At 30.6% G+C, this 22,426-nt stretch overlaps 1 protein-coding gene across 2 annotated transcripts in view; it reads right to left on the bottom strand.

The window, feature by feature from the left end:
• The window catches only part of LOC142329450 (sodium-dependent nutrient amino acid transporter 1-like), a 460,990-nt gene that overhangs the window by 338,982 nt on the left and 99,582 nt on the right, over positions 1-22,426 (bottom strand). For both annotated transcript variants that reach the window (XM_075374095.1, XM_075374094.1), the window contains exon 2: positions 15,165-15,476. In XM_075374095.1, the coding sequence (XP_075230210.1) occupies positions 15,165-15,476 (312 nt within the window). The remainder of the gene's footprint in view (positions 1-15,164; positions 15,477-22,426) is intronic.

Raw genomic sequence — 22,426 nt, 5'->3', positions numbered from 1 at the left:
GGGATGAAGTATCTAGATATGCTAAAAACATGGTTCTTTCCTCAACTGCAATACGAACCGCAAAACTTTATTTGGCAACAAGATGGTGTGCCTCACTGGGATAACGCTGTTCGTGATCCGGTTAAATTAAATTATTCCCGATCGCTGGATCGGTCGCCAGGGACCGGATGACAGGGCTTGTTTGCAATGGCCTCCACGTTCGCCCGATCTTACCCCGTGTGATTTTTTCTTTGGGGGTTTATAAAGGATCAAGTTTACATGCCACCGTTTTTTTTCGGTTCTTTTATTTTACAAAATACTTTAACCATGGCCTTGAAAAGGTCCAGAAAAGATTTTCTGGAGCATTACGCCACTAATTTTAGCTACGATTCGCCACTGGTTATTTAATATCAAACCTAAAGATGTTTTTCGACGCCAATTGTTTTTGTTTTACAATAGTTTTTCAAAAGTTTTTGAGTTGGAGTTCCAGTAGGTTTGGACTTATTTAATTCAATTTTTCAGATCATAAATCATAGTAAAGTCTCAAATTTATCCCTTAATTTATATTCCAAGAATTTTTGAATGTCTTAATTTTACTGTTGGAAGTAGAAATTCGGCGAAATATTTCGCAAGTTATAATTCGAAAACAAAGCATTTCTGAATCAATATTTAGAAGTACTTTTTTTTTTAATTTCACTTGTAAAATATTTCCTGAGTTTTTTCTGTTTCTTCGTGTTACATTCTATATAGTTTGTTTTCTCTAGTCTTCATTTACATTTAACAAAAGTTCTATATCAATATCGAATTTGAATAGTGTCCATAGATAAATATGACTGAATTGGTAATTCAGTTGTACATTTTATCAACCCATATGAGTACAGGGATGGGCCAGAAGATATCCTATATCTGTATCTTCTGAGGTAAGAAGTTTTTTTGTATTTTGTAATAAAAAAACTGATTAATGAATAATTTTGATATATAGTTTGCTGTTCCCATCTGAGTATTTTTTTTTCAGATCTACAGGCAGATTACTGACAGGATAGGCGCCCACTAATAGAAAGATTATTTAAAGGAAAGAACAAGCAACCCTAACCAAAGGAGGTTGGTTCGTTTGTCTCGTACGAACATTCCACCAAAGATAGATAGTCCTTTCTCACTACCAATCATTTTTCTTTATCCTTGACTCCTTCTTCCCTCGACCCACCGGGTTGATCTAGTGGTGAACTCGTCATCTCAACTCAGCTGATTTCGATTTGAAGCTGATTATTAGGATTTGAATTTTTTCTAAACTTCAAATCCTAATAAAGGATACTTCTATACGGATCTGAATACCAGATCATGAATACCGGTGTACTTTGGTAGTTAGGTTTCAATTAACCACGCATCTCAAGAATGGATGACCTGAGACTGTACAACACTTGACTTCACTTTCGTTCATACACATCATCTTCTGAAGTAATGATCCCTGAAGTCCTGAACCACAAAAAAAATACTCCTTTTCTCACCTACACCCTTCAGTGGTCTACTTACTTCCCTTATTCCTTAATTTTCATGCTATTAAATAAGATAGCTATTAAAATAAGATTTATTTATCTTACGTTTTAATAACTTTTTTTTTCCATAAAATACTAATATAATTGATATACAAAATGAAATACAATACAGATTACGATAAAATAATGTAAAGATAAAATCTTGGAATTAAAAAAAAATAGATCTCAAAAGATTATGATGTAATGGGGGCTACGAATGGACAGACTAAGAGAAATAGTTTCCTATCCGATAGTTGTACAATAAACCGAAATTGCTGAAGTCTTTATCGGGTGAAACTAGGCCTTCTATTTTATTTAAAACACAAATGTCAAATCTGACCAGAGTTAATTAACAGCCATTATACATATTAAGACATAAAATTTATTTATAACATCAACAATGCTTGATTGGATTTATAATTTAAGTATTTTCTAGAAATCTTTTTTAATTTTGTAGACTTTATGCCTACAGGTATAAGAGTTCCCTTATTCGTAGTACAGTAGATGTAATAAGCAGCTTATTACAGTTTTGGATCGCCAATCTAAGATGTGTTATTAACTATAATTCTACTGTGCAACAGTGATGCTGATGCTAGGAATCTGCTAGAAACCCATAAACCTTTGAGCTGTCTAACTCCAGCACAAGAAAGAATGCGCTACCGTCTGAGCCACTCATAGAACCGAATAGATATCGTTTTAATAACCTAAATACTGTACATACATTGAAAGTAAGATTATATATAACTGTCATAAGTTTTGTATTTATGTTACAAATAAAAATTGCACCCAGAAATTATATCTTAATTTAAAGAATGAAACACAAGATCTGGTAGCTTTCAGTAAAATAACGAAAATAATAAAGTTAAAGTTATATGATATTGGATTTATGTATCCTAGGTTTTAATACGAAATTATTTTTACGTTAAGTAATATTAAAATTAATCCCAATAGAGATTACGACTGAAAATAATATAAAATATAAAATTCCTGGAATTAAAAAAAAATTTAAAACACTAAAAAAATTAAATATTTTTTATGGCCAATATCTATTATAAATTAATATGGCCAATATCTATTATTAAATTATCCTGTACAGGATATCAAACAGGTAGAACAAATATGGTGATAACTTATCTAAAAATACATGTTAAACACATAAATTAAAAAAATTATTTTAATTAGTATCCAATTAAGTAATGTCCTTTTTCATAATCCAGTCCAAAATTTATTTTATTTTTTTAAGATCGAATAAATAATTGTTAATAATACAAATAATTTATCAACCAATACACGAAGAAATTGTTTAAAAGTATTATTGTGTGCATGTAAGCGCGCGCGCGCGTGTATGTGGGTGTACACAAATAAAAAGCAATTGTATGTGTTTTAACGTTCATTTTGTCCATTAAAATTATTATTTAAAGCCTGTAGAACGTAAATGAAATTTAATCATCACGAAAGAGTTTTATTACAAGTATTTAATTTTATAGTTCTGTTTACGAATTTCATAATAAAAACCTTTCCACACCATTAAGATTGTAGTAAATATACAAACTAATTAATTGTAAAATGGTCAGCATGGTACATCTAAACATACAGTATAGTAGGAATCACATTATAAGTATCAATAATCAACAAAGACTCTCAGCCATTTGCTGGAACTCGGTTTTTCAATGTGTGAATAGATCACAACTTGAATAATCGGAATAACTTTTATATATAATATATATATATATATATATAATATAGTTATTAACTAATTGTTAACTCGTCATCGCAAAATCAGCTGATTTTTGAAGTCGAGAGTTCTAAGATTCGAATCCTTGTAAAGGCATCCTGACCCCCGTAGAGGAAGACCCCTCTATGTGACGGTATCGGTTGCCTCACCCCCCCCCCCCCCTCTGTACCAAGCCCTTATGGGCTTTACCGTAGGTCATCTTCAATACCTCGGCAGTAACATCATTCAGTCTAACACCGATGCGAATGCCACAAACGACATTCCCATCGGTGTACTACTAACGAACATAAACTCCAAACAAAACATATCTAAACAAGACTGAATGACTTTCTAACAAAGAAAGAACTTAACTCTTCCTACCCGAAAGGTAAAAATAGTTTGACACACAAAAAATCATAAAACGCAACACAAAAACACTAACAATAAACAATGTAACATAAAACGTAACTAACGAAAAACAAACAAATCTGTAACCAAACAAAAAAAAAAGGCAGTTGCTTTTATATGAATTTGCTCGTACATGGATTTGAATGTTTGATAATGAATTCCGTGGTCTTTGGTGGTTTTTTTTTTTTTTTACTCTAAACCTTCCCCCCAAGGCCGGATCCATGCCCTCGCATAACGCAGTTTAAGATGTGCTACGCCTCTAGGCTTGGGTCCTCGGTAGGGGTCCCCAAACCGGGACTCGGTCTTTAAATATGTCTTGTCTCTAATCCACGGACCCGCGAAGGGCTCCCCGAACCGAGACTTCGGTCTTTCTTTCCCTCCTACAGGCCTTAGGTGTCCCCGCCAAATCACTGGCAGTCAGACGTCGAAGCATCCTACCCCTCCTGGACGGAGGTTCTTTGTTGGTTAGGTTTCAATTAACCACACGTCTCAGAAGTGGTTGATCTGAGTCTGATCCATACTTCATATTTACCGGTAAATTTTTTATTTTCCTGTTTAGCCTCCGGTAACTACCGTTTAGATAATACTTCAGAGGATGAATGAGGATGATGTGTATGAGTGTAAATGAAGTGTAGTCTTGTACATTCTCAGTTCGACCATACCTGAGATGTGTGGTTAATTGAAACCCAACCACCAAAGAACACCGGTATCCACGAACTAGTATTCAAATCCGTGTAAAAATAGCTGGCTGTACTAGGACTTGAACGCTGGAACTCTCTACTTCCAAATCAGCTGATTTGGGAAGACGCGTTCACCACTAGACCAACCCGGTGGCTTTACCGGTACATTTACCTTACACTAAAGTTACGGCAGACCTGGCAATTCGGTAGCAGTAACTGCATTTGCCTATACACACACACACACACACACACAGAGAGAGAGAGAGAGAGAGAGAGCGAGAGAGAGAGAGAGAGAGTGATAGAGGGAGAGAGAGAGACCCGGCAGTAGCTGGAAAACTGGTTGGAGCAAACAAACATAAGAGTTATTGTTATTTTTTTAAATCCCGCTCACAACTTTAATTTTTTTTTATCATAGCCTAATATTTTTAAAAGTTTCTGTTTTATTTATTTAATTTTCAATATTATTAATTTTTAGGGTTTAAAATTAGTTAAATATATCATAATTAATGTCTTACTTATTAAAATTCAAATATTGAACGGTAAAATTGTCATTTAACTTTTTACGATTCCTAGTTTTTAGAGAATTTCCATAGAATTTAGAAGTCGCTACTGCCCCCGGTCATATTTATTTGTATCTATGATAAGATTTTTTCGTCCGCTCTATCGGACGCAAATCTAAACAGATCTTAATGAAATTTGTTAGGATGATGTAGAAATAGATTCCTATTGATTTTCATGTGAATCGAAGTTAGAGGCAAAATACTGGGTTCTTGGGTACGTTTCCAAGGTTAATTAAAATAAAAAATCCGCTTTTCTGACGCACTTACTCCGATGGAGGTTTTTTCGTAATTTCATTCTTCGCTTTATTTTTTATGCATTTTTTGTTTCGTTTATTATTTTTTGGAGGAAGATTTAAAAAAAGATAATTTTATGTTGTAACAGATAATCATAAAAAAATTCTCAGCCAAGTTTTCATTAAAATTTATCTAAAACGAGGTAGAATTAAAGGAGAATCACCCTCCCTCTTCAACGCTTATTTGATTTTCATAAAAAGTATTACCATTGACCCATATATGAAAGTTAGTATATCATGTTATGTGTTTAATATACACAATAATATTATTTACTAAAGAAATATTATTTCCTTACACACACACATATATATATGCCTGTGTATAAAATGTTTGGCTAGAAAATCTCCAAAATTATATCATTTTCATTGAAATTTAGATATGCTCTTTTAGTGAAACTGATGGGCATGTATAGTAAAATTTTGATGAAGATTGATCGGGTCGTTCCTGAGATACGCTGAATTTAGGGATCGAAAATCTCTGATACAGCTTTCATATATAAAATTTTTAGCAATCTAAAATGAGTATGATACAATGAAGCCCTGATTTCAAAATCAGATCCCCTCTATTTTTGCTTTTTGCTTTGCTCTTTCTTGAAGTTTGTTACTGCAGATTGTCCTCTATTAGTCCACCTATTTCAACGTGTAACTTCTATAAGAAAAATATTACGAACTTTCATGGAACAAACTACGATAAAAGTTGGATCGCAGTGTGTCTGTTTCTTATCAGAGGATTTAAATTATGGACCATAATTACGAAGCACCAGATTTAAAATATCTGCCGTGATACAGCATATATAAACGTATCTGATATCAATAATACAGTTTTAAATTATCGATCCCAAATTAAATAATCCACTAAATTATAATTTAAATTAAAAAAATAAAATAATATTATTCCAATATAAAATAAATATATTCATAAAAAATTTATTTCAAATGGTATACTAAATAATTATTTCTTCTTCCTGGTTGCATACAGGTTGACATTACAACCTACACACAAGAGTATATTATAGCGCTAATAATGATGTCCTTGGTGATTTTTTTTTACTTTTATTTTTTATATTATGCAGTACATATATTTTATTTCAGAACTATTATATTACTGACAACTTCATAAAGATAAAGCTAGCTTCTCTCCATTAATGACGCGTTATATTAAAAAAATAATAACTCTATAAACAAATATGAAAAGTAAATAAAACTACAGGTAATAAATAATTTAAAGAAAAAAAATGGTTGTTATGGTATTAAAGTAAATACAAATATTAAAAACGTAAATGTTTCACAAAAAAATTTAAATGGTAATTTTAAATACTTTCAGAGCACGAAACCTACGACAATATTAGATAGTATATTTTAGATTTGTGTGAATACAAATAGGTTTATTTTATATGTATATAGGCTATACACGTATACATATATAAAATCATACCATGCATAATTCTCACCTTCAAATGTCCACCTGAATTAGAAATATATCGATGAAGGTCACTCGGTCAAAATGACAAGTTTAAACTAGACAAATAAACAAAAATTAAGATTCTTAATTCGCAAATTCAACAAAAGAACTCGAATCGATAAAACTAGATAATTTGTACATACATTGAATATATATATATATATATATATATATATATATATATATATATATTGTATAATACATTGAATATTATATAAATTTGGGTTCCGTAAAAATCAATCTTTTTTATTAATTGATAGTTTCGGCAAAATATTTTTAAAAGATTAGCCTCAAGTACAACTTTTTTTTTGTATTTATTTTTAATCAAAACAACTTCTCAAAAGTAAATAAATTACTTTATAAATATAAAATATTAAATTAAATAAAATTTAATAGACTTTTATTTTGTTTAAAACTGTTTTAATAGAGTTATTATAATTTTGTCCAATACTTTAAAGCAAAATAACAGTAAAAAAATTGAGGGTGATTTTATTTATTAATCCCTTTTCTGTTTTTCGTTAGTAAAGCTAATGACAAATACCCTAACTACATTTTAATCTATACATTTTTAAACCAGTATAAAAGGCGCAAAAACCCTCACAATTGGCTAACTACTATTCTTTCCTTTTATTCTTGCTCGATTTAGATATTTTTCATCAGACAGCATGTCAGTTACCGGCCGTTTTACATAAACTAGCTATTTCATACAAGAATGGTTATTTTTAAAACTATGAAAACTGGAAAAATCATTTTCATAATTAATTTTTTTTTAAATTGTAAACGTAATCATTAATATTTCGGGATCGGAGCAATATTTAGAATAAATTTAAAAAAAATTAAATAAGTAACAAACGTGAAGAGAAACCTATTTCAATTGTCAAATATCTAATACCTTACAACAGTTACTATTGAGGAGTGCTGCTGTTTGTAAGACAAGCACAGCTTGTCTCTGGGAAAGTACAACTATTTAAATGGGGCATAATATTTAATAATAATTTTATTTATAAATATAAAGCGATGAACGATAAGATAATGTTTTTTTTTTTTTTTTAATTATTAATCTCAGCTTATCAAAACGACCAGTTCATTTTTCTTTTTCCTTAAAAATAACTATTCCTTAATATAATATATATTATCTAGAATAAGGTTAGTTGAATAACTAAAAAACAGAACATTAACATTGGGAAAAGATAAGTTATTAATAGAGACCGGATTATATGCAAGATAAAAAGCTTGAAATATATATATGCAAATATGCATGAAAATGTTAAAAATATGCATGAAAGTGTCAAAATATGCAATTTTAAATAATAAAAAAATAGTATTTTTTAGTTATTTATATTTCAAAATCAGCATACAATTCGTAAGTAATTAAATAACATATCGATAAATTCGATAATTAAAAATTGCTTAACATTTTATTACTTTTGTAAGCGTAAACAATCAGAAGTACTGTACCGCGGCTGCTAAGTGCGCTCTAAGAGCTGTGTAGCTAATAGGTTTGGCCGGCTACAACGTAAGATTTCATTTATTAACAAGGTACCCTACCGAAAAATATTGTAAATATAGCGAAAATATGCGTCATCGCTACATTTTAAGGAAAATATACAATAACCGGTGAGAATGGACTTATTATGCAAATGCATATAATTCATTAAGCTAACTCGATTTCATCCCGTATATTAATATTTCAAACAAGTATCTAATGTTTCACTTAATTAAATAACTAGAGACCGAATTATATGCATATATAATTATATATATATTTGAAATTTTGGCAAAACGTTGCATTCGAATACGCGCGTGTTTTTGTACACGCACTATTTATATAACTAAGATGTCACACCTGTGACAGGTAAAAACATGTTTTTTTTTTTAAACAGCGCTTTCTGTTGGACGTAAAAGTAACACGCGCTATACTAAATATTCTACGATTCCATTTCAATGTTTCTGATATGTGTTCGCTATAGATTCCCTTCTCCCGTTTCCTCCTTTCTCTTTCCTTCCTCTATTTCTTTTTCCCTTATTTCCATTTTCCTTTCCTCTTTCCCCTTTCCATTTCACCGTTTCCCCCTTTTTCTCTTTTAATTTTCCCCTTCATCCCTTTTATTTTTTCATTTTCCATATATATATATATATATATATATATATATATACATATACTAGCAGACCCGGCAATGCTTCGCTGTTGCGCGATCTGAGTATATATATATATATATAGATGAACACAATTGAAAGTTTGATAAAACATTAACAAAATGAACATTACAGAACTTCACAAAATTTAACCTTTCCCTGTTACCCTTTCTCCGTTTTCCCATTTTCATTTTAACAATATTCCCTTCCCTCGTTTCCTCCTTTCCTTTTCTCTCCTCTATTTCTTTTTCCCTTATTCTTTCCCCTTTCTTTTTTTCCCCGTTTTTCCTTTTTTTCATTTTTCTCTTCTTCCCTTTTTACCTTCTTCACTTTTACCTTTCTCATTTTTCCTTTTTTTCCCTTCTCCTTTTTCCCCCACTCGTCAATCGGTCCAATAGTTTTTAAGTCCATAGCGGACATATATCGGAAATATTGAAATGGAATCGTAAAATATTTAGTGTAGCGTGTGTTACTTTTACCTCCAACAGAAAGCGCTGTTTTAAAAAAAAAAAAAAAAACAAGTTTTTACCTGTCACAGGTGTGACTTCTTAGTTATATAAATAGTACGTGTACAAAAGCACGCGCGTATTCGAATTCAACGTTGTGTCAAAATTTCAAAGCAATCGGTTAAGAACTTTCGGAGATTTAAAATTTTGAACAAACGAACATTTACATTTTTGTGCTCGTACGATATTTATTCATTAAGATGTATATTCGTACTAGCCGGGCCTCTAGCCAAAACCTTGACTCTCAGGACTCAGAACGGTCGAGACGAACCCCGGAGCCAACACAGGAGCTTCTCGGGGCCACGGCCTATTCATAAGATTTTATACAATATTATTCGAGATGAAAACTACCAATATGATACAGTTATTTAAAAAAAATAACTATCTGAAAAAGAAAAAGGTGTTAAGTGATTTTTATTACCTTTTTCAATGAGATATATTTTTATAAATCACCAAAACAAGCCAACCGAAATACAAATGATATTCAACAAAATTAAAATTATGTTATTCAACAAAATTAACTATTGATATTCAAAAGTATTAATTAAAATTAAAATGACATCTTTACTCTATTCGATACAGTTGCTAGCTGTAAAATGAAAATCATTGCTCTCAAAAAATTAAAAGTGACTAGTTACTTTCTCTTGTATTAAATATACTTTATACTTTATATACATATATATCTATACTTTATCTACGTCGCAGACATAAAATACAAAATGTATTACTTTTAGAACAGTAAAAGTTACATTTTCTTTGATTTTCACTTTCTATTCCAATCCTTTTTTATAACGACTCAAAGTATCTGGGATGCAGGAGGTAATAATCAAGAGTTGCTTTCCCTGAAAGTAATCATCTTCATTATGCAGCCAATCCTTATGGTGAACCAAGTAAAGGTTACACTTCTACAGTTGTATATTATCACAGGAATGGTCGACCTGAGTTTGTACAAGACAACACTTTACATTTACATTTATACATGTCATCCTCATCCGTTTTTTGACGTAATACCTTACGGTGGTTCCGGAGGCGAAACAGAAAAAGAAAAAAGCTGAATATCACCACCTCTATTTTAGTGTACTTAGCTTATGCAACAGTAAAAAGTAAACAATTTCATTCCTAATTTTTCCTAGTAATCCTGGAATGGTTTCTGGTTATTCTCGATATTGGCTATTCCGCCACTAGACCAACCAGGTGGGTTGGCAGCACTACCTTTCTTTTTCGTGTTTAGCCTCCCGGAATTACCGTTCTTGTATTACTTCAGGGAATCAATGAGGATGATATGTGTAGTCTTGTACAGTCTCAGTTCGACCATTCCTGAGATGTGTGGTTGATTGAAATCCAACCACCAAAGAACACCGGTATCCACGATCTAGTATTGAACTCTGTGTAAAAATAGCTGACTTTACTAGGACTTGAAAGCTGGAACTCTCGACTTCGAAATCAGCTGATTTGGGAAGACACGTTCACCACTGACCAATCCGGTGGGTTTTGGCAGCACTACCTATTGTTTTATAATACGCTGATATATATATATTTTTTTTTTTTGTGAACCGTTGTTATTTTTGGTTATCCGTGTTTTTTTAAGAAGAAATGGTTTTCAACACGGAAGAAAGAATTTTTATTATGGAAAATTATTTAATAACTAAATCTTTTGTTTTGTGACAAGAAACATTTAAATTGCAGTTTCCGGGTAAGAATGTATCAAATAAATCTGCAACAAGAAATATAGAGGGATTGGTTTTATTTGCAATCAGAGACAACCGGAAACGTTCAGTAGTTAATGACGAAACATTGGAAGATGTTAGGGTAAGCCTTTTAAACTCACCTAACAAATCATTAAGAAAACTTGTAAAGCAAAATGAAATATCTCTGTATACTCTTTAAAGCTACTCTGATATTTAACTCATATATCACATGAATTACACCCAGTTGTTACGCTGCTAATAGATTGACAATAGGCTTCACTACTCAATTATTTAACCAGTTTGTTCGGGAAGGCATTAAAATGTTGGATAATGTATTTTTTACAGATGAGGTTTGGTTTCATTTGAGTGGTTACGTTAATAGTCGGAATGATTGCTACTGAGCTCCAACAATCCTCACATTATCCATTCCTGAACACCAACAGAAAATTGGTGTATGGAGTGTAATATCCAGGTGAAGAATAATTGCCCCCATATTCTTTGAAAACACTCTTAATGCAGAGCTCTACCAAGAAATTGTAAAGTAATTTATTAAAAGTTTATAATTAAATGAGAGATTTGTGGTTTAAACAAGATGGGGCCACATGTCACACGACAAGAGCTACAATGGATCTTTTGAGAAATCTTTTTGATGCAAGAGTAAATATCGATTGTCTTATGACCACCTAATCTTTCTCCAACAGATTTTTTTTTCTCTCTGGAGATATCTAAAATGTGTATTCAAAAATAATCCACACACCACTGAAGAACTGAAAACCAACATAACTCAAGAATTACAAGAAATTAGAAAAGATACAATCCGAAAGGTTGCACGGAATATGAAAAAGAGAGTAAAAATTTACCGTAGATGTAAATGGTGGACACTTTCAACATTTGTTATTAAAAAATTTGGTCTCAATATTGATTGTTTTGCATAAATAATTTTAATATTTTTTACTAACCCCATTAAATAAAGCACATTATTTTTCCTTAAATTGGATTGCTTTTTTGGGTTACGTTTCAAAAAAAAAAACAATTGTATTACTGCTTCTAATAATAATATAAACTATGTTACAGTTACTAAAATAAATTCGAAAACAAAATTATCTTAAAAAAACAGTTTTTAATTTATTGAAAGTTTTGTAAACAAGATTTGAGATCATTTTTCCAGTTTTTTTCTCCCTATATTAATTAATTTCATAAATTAGATCAATTCTTAAGAATTAAAATTTAAAAACACGTTTGTACTAAATTTCAATATGTTTATTCACATAGTTTTAATTTCTTAATTTTTTGTCTACAAATTACTGGATTTAAAAAAAAAGCGAAAGAGTAAATAAACTACTTTTGAATTTATTCACAGATTTGTTTGCATTCTAAGAATCTTTATGTCGCCTAAATTTCTAAATTTAATACTGAAATACGTAACTGATATCATAAGAATGGCAATTTTCAATTAATTTAAATTTAACCCAGCCTCCCTTTCTTGAATAATTATTGTGTTAACAAGATTTTTTAGGATAGCCGTATAAATTTTAGTAATCTTTTAGTAAGAATTTATTTTTTTAAAAACTGGAAATTTTCAAAGTTAACAAATTTAAAATTTTGTCATATTACCAAAATCGCGTAGTGTTCAATGCGATACGGGAAATAAGTATATTAAAATCATAAAACATGTGAATCAAGCTTAAAAAAGCCTCCCCTTGCAGATTAATCACTACAAAATAACCGTTTTATAAAAAAAAGTTTTTTTCATATCAGATCAAAAAAAAATTATACTGGAACTAATCTTGTAAATGCATTGAAGTAAAAAGTTATTTTAATCCGATTTTAATGTGAAAAATTTTTTTTAAATTAGATACCCAGATAAATTAGAAAAAACCTTTGATTCGGGTTATGACAATATTTATTCATGAAAATATTATCTTATTAAGAAAGATTATACATCCATTATAATTTCTGAACCCTTTTATTGATTTTTTTATTTTACAGGAACAGACATTATGTATACATTTACATTCTTTAATGATTATTTTGATGACAAAATAATTAAATAATCGAAACAATACAAAATCTATAGTATTAATTGAAATAATGACATTCATCACTTTAAACAAACTATATTTACCAGTAGAGATTTATAACAAAAGTAGTTAAAACGAGTTAATTTATAAAAAATTTAAACACTAAATAGAAAAACAAACTAGTCGTTATAAATGACATATATAAAATATTACACCGACTTTTTATAAATATATAAAAAATATATATTTATGATCCATAAAAAAGATGTAAACTATAAAACAAAGAGGTTTTGCTATAGAAATTTGTGAGTGTGCACACACTCATTAATAATACAAACTTTATTACTCTTATTAAACAACCAGATAAATTTTCTGAATTGTCTTCGAGTACTTTAGTTTTTAATAATTACCCGGAAGGGAACCCTCCTTCAAAATTACGATAAATATAAAAAAATCTGAGGTGGACACCACATAACTTCCTTGTACGCCTATTAAATTACATATAAAGATTTTTAAGAGTACATGATAAATTTTATTTCGCTAATAACTTCTGAAATTTTTTCTTTTTTCTTATTGTTATTACTAAATAATTATTTATTGTAAAACTTTTTTTACAACCACAGGTTAATAATTATTAATAAATCAATATATTTTAATTTAAAAAAAGGAGATGAAGTCGGATTCGAACCGATGTGTCTTCCCCTTGTAAGATGCAAATATTTCATTAAAATTTTATTTGGCTATAACTCTCGAACCCATGAAAATAAGTACCACTTATATATCGTTGAAAAGCTTTCAATGAAGGCTTATTACTGCAGTTAAGAAAAAGTCTAAAAAAACTAATTTTTTGGATTTGGGGGTTTTTTGGATACTTTTGGTCCAGTTGATTACATACAAAAGGGGAGGTGCACAACTAGATGTTACAACAATCCTACATCCAAAATTTCAACATCCTACTGCTAATCGTTTTTGAGTTATGCGAGATACATACGTACGTACAGACGTCACGCCGAAACTAGTCAAAATGGATTCAGGGATGTTCAAAATGGATATTTCTGTTGAAATCTGAAAACCGAAATTTTTCGCGATCACAATAGTTCCTTTACTTCGTATATGAAAATAAAAAGAAAGCATAGAATTTAGGAATACATCCTGCAGATTTAATTAAAATTAATTCGGCTGTTTTTTTTTTACGATCACTGAATAAATCAGATAAAATGGGCCAATTAAAATAGGCGAAATTATTTCAATTTTTAATGAAAAGTTACAATAAGGTAACATATATTCTTAAAAGTAACCTTGTCTTTTAAATGTTTGTTTATTTAAACCGTTATATAATTACTAAAAATTAAATTTTTAATTTAATATTTATGGGAACATAATTTAATAATTTTAAATTAAAAAAAGAAATATCGAGCATACATGCGTTACAGTAGGGAAACATGGATACCAGAAAAAAAAGTAAACGTAGGTTTTTAGAGAAGTGGTGTTACAGAAGGATGCAAAGTTATGAGGATTGATAAGTGAAAGAAATTAAGATATTCTTAAAATTAATTTGATTATCTCAATTTGTGATGAGAGAATTTGTTGGTGGATCTTTGTAAAAAAAAAAATTATTATAGACATTATTGGTTGGTACTAGAAGAAATTATAATTTAGGGGAAAAACAGTAAATGGCAGGCAAACGTAACAAATAACACGAAACAAATAACTGAGGGTAGACGAAACATACACATTGAAATTAAAACACTAACAGAAACGTATGAAAATTTAAAAAAAAATCCCTAGCATTACAAATAAAATTTAAAAAAAATTATATTCAGTACAAAATTCCACATTTCAATGTAAATTATAAAAGAAAGTTAAGCAAAATCAATATGTATTATTACGTAAAAACAGCGTAAATTCTGAACCTAATGTAGTTGACATATAATACGTAACGGCTGAATGAAGAGCCACCACAGACGGCATGAATTTGGCGAACACAATCAGTAAACAGAATTTTACCAAACTTGTACTACACAAAATTACGAAAACATCCGTAAATCGATGATTAAGTAGCTGAATGAATAAAATTATGAATTAAATATTTACACAATTTTTTTATGAATGAAACAACCACGAATATTTTTTTAAAAATAAATACACATTAAAAAAATAATAACAATAAACAAATTTATAATACCTTAGCCGATCTATTTTCAGAAATAAGTTTCGTAGTAGATCCCATGGGTGTAACAACAGTATGAAGGGGTCCCGTACCCCCTCTAGCGGGACTTGTTTCAGCCCCCGTGGTCACAATTATTCTATCACTAACACAGTCACAATTACAACTATCACCGTACACAATCGTTTGCACAGGTAGACGCGGTGCATCATACTGAAGCTTATGTTGTTTTTCGTTCCAATCCGACGGTGGCGCTGCCAAACGATAATCTCTAAAACATCTATATACAGAACCTCCTTCCAGTTCTTGACGTGACGTTACGGGATTCATCTGTAATCAAGAATAGCAAGACGCATTATTTTTTTTTTATCTTCCTTATCAATTCATAGTTCATTTTATTGTTATTTTAAATAAAGAGGAAATAACTAAACAAGCTATTATATTTCAGTAAAACTATAAAATTTAAGATTATATAAATAATGTAAATAACACTAAGATTTACGCAATTGTATTTCGTAATTAGATATTTTAAACTACAATTGAATAAAAGAACACTTTAACTTTTTTTTTATCTACGAGTAAATTATTGTTTTATTGATCGAGGGTAGTTCTAGACGACATTTTGACATTTCTTCTGTTTGTTTTTTTAACGGAAATTACATCCAACGTATTATCTGATTTCTATAAAGTTTTGCATTAAGTTTCCTGGATATTAGGTGGAACGACATATTAACGATTTTTCATAAATTTCAACGTATGAAAATGGCGTTAGCTGTTAGAACGAGTACCGATTCTTAGGCTTTATTTATTTGGCCCTTTGTACATACTACTTCGTAAAAATTAATTTAGTAGAATATTATTGTAAATATTGCAATTTATCAAATTATGGGATTACATATTTATTTTACTACCACCACAGCAGTCATCAGTCAATATCGTCCAGTCTGATCATTTGAAACCGTTGTTTATTATTATTATTATTATTATTCGCGCTGGCTAAACATATAATTCCGTTATTTACTCGTACTTCTATTTTTCACGTAAAAATGTTATTAATTAAGGTTAACTAATATCATTTAATTACGAGTCTGTTGTTAAGCAATAATATTTTTTAACTTTTCTTTCACCCCATTGATTCTTTTTAATTACTTTTTTACTTTCCCGTCTAGATAGCGCAATAGCAGAACTATAACTCTAGAAGGGAAATTATTGTAATCGGTCCAATTTGGGCTTATGCGGCTTTCACCGGATCTTGATTTTTGAACACCTAAGAAACCCAAACTGGATGGAACTTTTCTGGATGTTAATGTTCGTATATATGTGTGTGTGTGTTCGATGTTGGCCTTTAAATAACCATATATTTCCAGAACTACTGAACCGATTTTGAACAAACTTGGTCAGATTACTTCTATTTATGGGTCATTGATGTCATTAAATTTTCAACTTAAAGGTCAACGAGGTGATGCTGTAGAGCAAGTTCATTCTCAGTATCTCGATATTTCGCCTGATTAAGGTCCTAATTTTCTTAGGCCCATTCGTTAACGATTAAAAAATAACAATATTTGCCACAAAAAAAGTTATAGAACTTCCCGGAACGGGACTTTAGCCGCGTGACGGAAACGTCGTACAACTGTGTTGTCAGCTTTTTCTCCAAATGAAAGGTTATATGTAAAAAAAAGTATTAAGAGGGCCAAAGAGACTAAGCTGTAAATGAAATAGAGTTCTCAGGTGGATTTTTACAAGCAGAGTCTTCATTAAAACGCTTAACATCAAGGAAGGTATAATCCTAAAGGATTTAGGAATGCTCCAGTTGAAAACCCTCACAAAATTACCTGAAAGAAGAATCGAGATAAAGGACTGGAAAGAATAATCGATAGAAAGACTAGAAAACGAGACAAACAAATCCTTTAAAAGAAATTGTTTATGCCCCTGCCAGACAGCGAGAATCCATCCTAACTTTATTCCCAAGAAGAATCGGGTTATTACCAAGCTGGTTGCAGTAAAATTATTGAAATATATGTTACTAGAAATTGTTATTTCTTTGAAATGATACAAAAAAGAACTTGAAAATGGCTCACATTCTACAATTCGTTAAAGAAAATGTTATCACCACCACCAAAATCGTACAGCTAGAGGAAGTGTTCCCATCACGCGGCTAAGCCGCGTTCCGGGAAAGTCCTACAACTGTGGGTAGTTTCTGATGCACGGCTTACACACAGAACTTAATTTAAAATACTTATAATTTTATTTAAATATAATATTTTTTTTTAATTTAATTCGATGATTCTAACTAAAGCGCATATCGTATTTAATTCGCGCAGGTGTGGCGGTGGTCGGCACTAGCTAAACTAATGTAAGTTCACAACTTACAAAAAACAAATTTCGCTTGCATGGTCGTCAAATTGGTTTAGCCGCAAGGCTTAACACACCAAGTACCGAGTCAACCGAGCGATCAAGTTCGACACCCAGCCAGACCGACTTACTCTTTTACACTTTAAATACTCGTATTATTAATTTATTTAATTATACCGCTCACCTGTGACGCCACAACATAGCAGGCGACTTCAACAGCATTTTTTTGAAGTGAAAGTGCGTTCGGTTTTGAGAAAACCTTTTTATGAAAATATTATTATTTTTTAATTGTTAAAAAATGTGCTTAAAAAATATGACCTTAATTAGGCTATATCTCAGGATATTGAGGGTGACCTTGCTCTACAGCCTCATCCCCTTTCGGTGTTTTAAATTGAAAATTGAATGACATCAATGCCCCTTATATAAAAGTAATGTGACCATCTTTGGTCAACAACGGTCTAGTAGTTCTGAAATATAACGTGATTTAGAGGCCCGAACCCACACGCGTACATATAAACATTAACATCCTGAAAATTTCCATCCGGTTTTTTGTGTTGCTTACGTGTCAAAATGTTCAGATCCGGTGAAAACCGCTGTAGCGACATCGACGGGATCCCCTTGATCAACAGCGTTGCGATAGATTTTAGAGCGAGGATGGACTGTATGTGTTCATAGGTGATAAATGAAGACAACACGTTGTTGTTTACTAAAGGGTTGTTTAATTGTACGCCGTCTTGGCGGTTTAAAATAATTTTGTAACATAACACTTGTAACTTATAACTTAACGTTAAAGATAGCAAACATAAACTAAATAAAACTTAAAGTAATGTTCATCCGAACAAGAATTGAGAGAGTCCATCCGGACACGACCGCCTTGGGTCAGGTATGAGTAAAGACTGACTAAAGACGCTACGTACAGTGCTCGAGGGAGCTGCTAGTACGTAGAGTACCGTGATGGTCTGGTGCCATAGTTTGCTGCGGGCACCCTAGCCACCGCTAGGTTTCAGCACCCGACGGCAAGAGGGGGCGAAAACGTAACAACTGCATATGCCCAAATTGGACTCTTTACAATCCTTTCCCTTCTAGAGCTAAAGCTCTGCTATAGAGCTATCTAGACGGGAAAGTAAAAACTAAGTATAAATTTGTTATACTTAAAAAAATAGTAGTTTTAAAATTCTACGTACAACGAATAATATTTCCCGCTAATGAATGGGGATAATGATTTTAACGCACGCATTGTTTTCAAAAGAGAAGGAGATATATAAAATTATTTTACATCGTCTGCCCTAGTATTTATAATAATTGTAGCCCCATGTAAAACATCTGAGATAAATACAGCAATGATTAAAATCTGCTTTCTCTAAAAGTAATGATGTATATTATATAGTTAGCTCAGTAAGGAATAGAAAAATGGTATCGTATTGATATGTTACGTGTTCGTTAAATGTGTTAAGCTTCCTGGTTAATCTTTTTATTATTATTTTTTTTTTTTACCTGCGGGACCACCGTTATATGTATTGCTTCAGAGGATGAAATGAATGACAAATGTAGCGTGTGAAAATGCTATGCCTGACCGGGATTCGAACCCGGGACCTCCAGATGAAAGGCCGAAACGCTACCATTCGTGCCACGGAGGCCGGCATTCCAGATTAGTCTATTTAGTATTAAAAGAACGTACAGTGGGTAAAATATGCAAGGAATAGTAGTAATTGAGCACGTAACAAATATCTTTCAAAGAAACTATTACCACAGAACCGAAAGGAATGTAAAAAATATACTAATCTGATAAGTGATGGCAAAAAACTAACAAATAACCTTGTACAAAAATATGTTGTATTTTCCTCATAATTTAACAAAATTAACAGAATTTCTGGATTTTTTTTTATTCCAATATAATATGAATGTATGTACTTTCCTTATTCGGTTTGTAAATATTTATGGTAAGTATATATTTAAAACTAATGATAAACAAACAAATATAGTAAAAATTACATTTTTTTTAGAGTTTTATTTTTAGTTTATTAAAATGTTATGCGTTTTTTTAAAGTTACGATTAAAATTACGTTCATTTAACATCATTTAATTTTCCAATAAGGAATGATTTAAAGAAATAATTTTCATTCCATATTTAAATAGAATACATGTCCTAAATAGTAGTAATGTAAATAATTTAATTAACGTAATTAGAATTTTTATAAACAGTAAAAATATTATTTTAGTAGTTTCCTGAATCAGATTAGTTCCTAAAGGATTAGATTATCAAATAAATCAATTAAAAATAGTTGTCCCTCATTCGAATAGTTTTGCCAACTACGTTCCAGAGTATATTTTAAAATAATTTAATAATAACTTTAAACTGCATAATATATGGACATATCTCACGCTTAATTCTGAGAGTATTATGTTTCTATTTTATTTTTAGTATTAATCCTTTCCAAATGTTAATAATAATCTTTTAAACGACAGTAATCGTTTAAACGAAAGTAAGATTTCTCTTAAAAAAGCATAGTGGTCCTCAAACTGCTTGAGAACGGTTGTAGTCGTTTACTCATTATTTACCTGTTTCCGAAAGTAAAAAACCTTTTTGAAAAACAAAGGGTCGTATCACTTCCTTTTAACTTTTTTTCTTTAACAGACCTGATATTTTTTCCTATTTAGCCTCCGGGAATCACCGTCAAGTATTACTTTAGAGGATAAATGAGGATGATATGTATGAGCGTAAGTGAAATATAGTCTTGTAAAGTCTCAGGTCGACCACTTTTGAGATGTATGGTTAATTGAAATCCAACCACCAAAGAACACCGGTATCCGCGATCTAGTATTCAAATCCATATAAAAGTATCTGCCGTTACTAGGATTTACACCTTGGAACTGTCGACTTCCAAATCAGCTGAATTGCGAAGACGCGTTCACTACTAGACCAACCCGGTGGGTTCTTTTATTCTTTAATAGACCTGTATATATTAAAGATTAATTATTTCTTAACAAAGAGGGACTCAAAATTTTCGTTAATCTAAAAGACCTTACACAGCATCGACAACTATTTGTTGTATTTTTTTTCTTAAAAAGAAATGAATCTGCAGTTCTTTTTCTTTATTAACAGTCTGAATATCAGAAAATAGATTATTATACTTAAAAAAATAATTTTTTCGAGGATTTTGGAGAATAAAGAACTTATGATAAATTGTCTTTTAGCAGGTAGAATTTAATTTATCAAATTTACTTTGCCATCTACATAGCGCTATAGCAAAGCTATAGGTCTAGAAAGGAAAGTATTGCAGTCGGTCCAATTTGGGCATATCCGGTTTTCTCCGGATCTTGACGTTTTGACACCTAAGGAATACAAAAAGCCAGATGGAAATTTTCCGGATGTTGATGTTCGTATGAACGTGTGTTCGGGGTTAGCCTCTAAATCACCTTATATCTCCAGAAAGTAGTTCTGGATATTCTTGATTCCTGGAGTAGTTCTGGTTAAAATTGATCTAGTGTGGACCGATTTTAACCAAATTTGGTCGAATGTCTATATGGGGCATTGATGTCATTAAATTTTTACTTAAAAGGTCAAAGAGGTAGAGCAAGGTCACCGTCAATATCTCGAGATTTCGCTTAATTAAGATCATATTTTTCTTAGGCACATTTGTTAACAATTAAAAAATAAAAAATATTTCCAAAAAAATTTTGAAAAATCGCACCCCCATCCCAAAAAAATGCTGTTGTAGTCATCTGCTGTATTGTGACGTCACAGGTGAACGGTAGAATTAAAAAAATGCATAATATTTAAAGTGTACAAAAGTAACTCGGTCACGTTGGGTCCCGAATTCGATCGCTGGTGCGTTAAGCCTCATGGCTACACCAGTCTGTTGATCGTACAAGCGAAATTCGTTCTATCTATCTAACTTGTGAAATTACATTAGTAATTTCACATCGATATCCATATTTGTGATCTGTAAATTAATGATAAATTTTATCCTCGCATAATTTATAATTTATTTTTTGTATATATATATATATATATATATATATATATATATATTTGTTAAAAAAATAAAATATTAAATTTACTCTCTTATTTAGTCATAAAACCTTTTTTTAGAAAAATTATTGAAATAGTAATGATTGAGAACTGAATAATACAGTAACTACAGTTAATTTTAGGTATTATATTTATTTTAAATATGACGGGATTTATTGTTATGTTAAATTTGGTACGGTAATGTTGGGTATGCAGTTACCAGTGATCAATCCTTTTAGTTGTAAAATAAATGCATATAGAAACGGATATTATGAAAAGAAAAACGGAAAATAGTGTTAATCATAATCATCTAACTCTTGTAACTTAGTTTTCTATTTAATTAAATATTCGTTATTTTTATTTCATAAAAATACATCTGATTTTGTATATTCTAAAATCATTTATTTCAGAATACACAAATTTACTCTATTCTATTACTAAATAAATCTATTTTCAATCTATTACAAAATAAATCATTATATTAATTATCATCATCACTATAAGAAAAATAATTACGTTTTAACCCGTGACGTTATAACATGACTTCATATAAAATATGAATAGCTTACTTAATTAATGAATCATTAATTGTCACGATTTTTGTTTACTATAAAATAGAAGAGTATTATGGCTATTGCAAATCGGCTTCGCATGGTAATTACTCTTTGTACCGCTAATGAATCACCAGTATCTCCTAAAGAACTTCGTAAATATTACTCAACATGAAAACATTTTTAGTAGCAAATCAATTTTACGGGAAAATCTTTCTAAACATAAATCTATAGAAGATTAGTTAAATGTTGAAAAAAACGCAGGTAGTATGAAGCTTATTATAATATTGAAAATTTACTTTGAACAAAAAATAACACGAGTCTAATTTTTTTAAATAAAACAACCGGTTTGACTGTTCCATCCA

The sequence above is a fragment of the Lycorma delicatula genome, chromosome 8 (assembly GCF_047948215.1).
Source record: "Lycorma delicatula isolate Av1 chromosome 8, ASM4794821v1, whole genome shotgun sequence".
Classification (NCBI taxonomy): domain Eukaryota; kingdom Metazoa; phylum Arthropoda; class Insecta; order Hemiptera; family Fulgoridae; genus Lycorma; species Lycorma delicatula.
The sequence above is the reverse complement of the archived record's forward strand: the minus strand, read 5'-3'. Positions and strand labels throughout refer to the sequence as shown.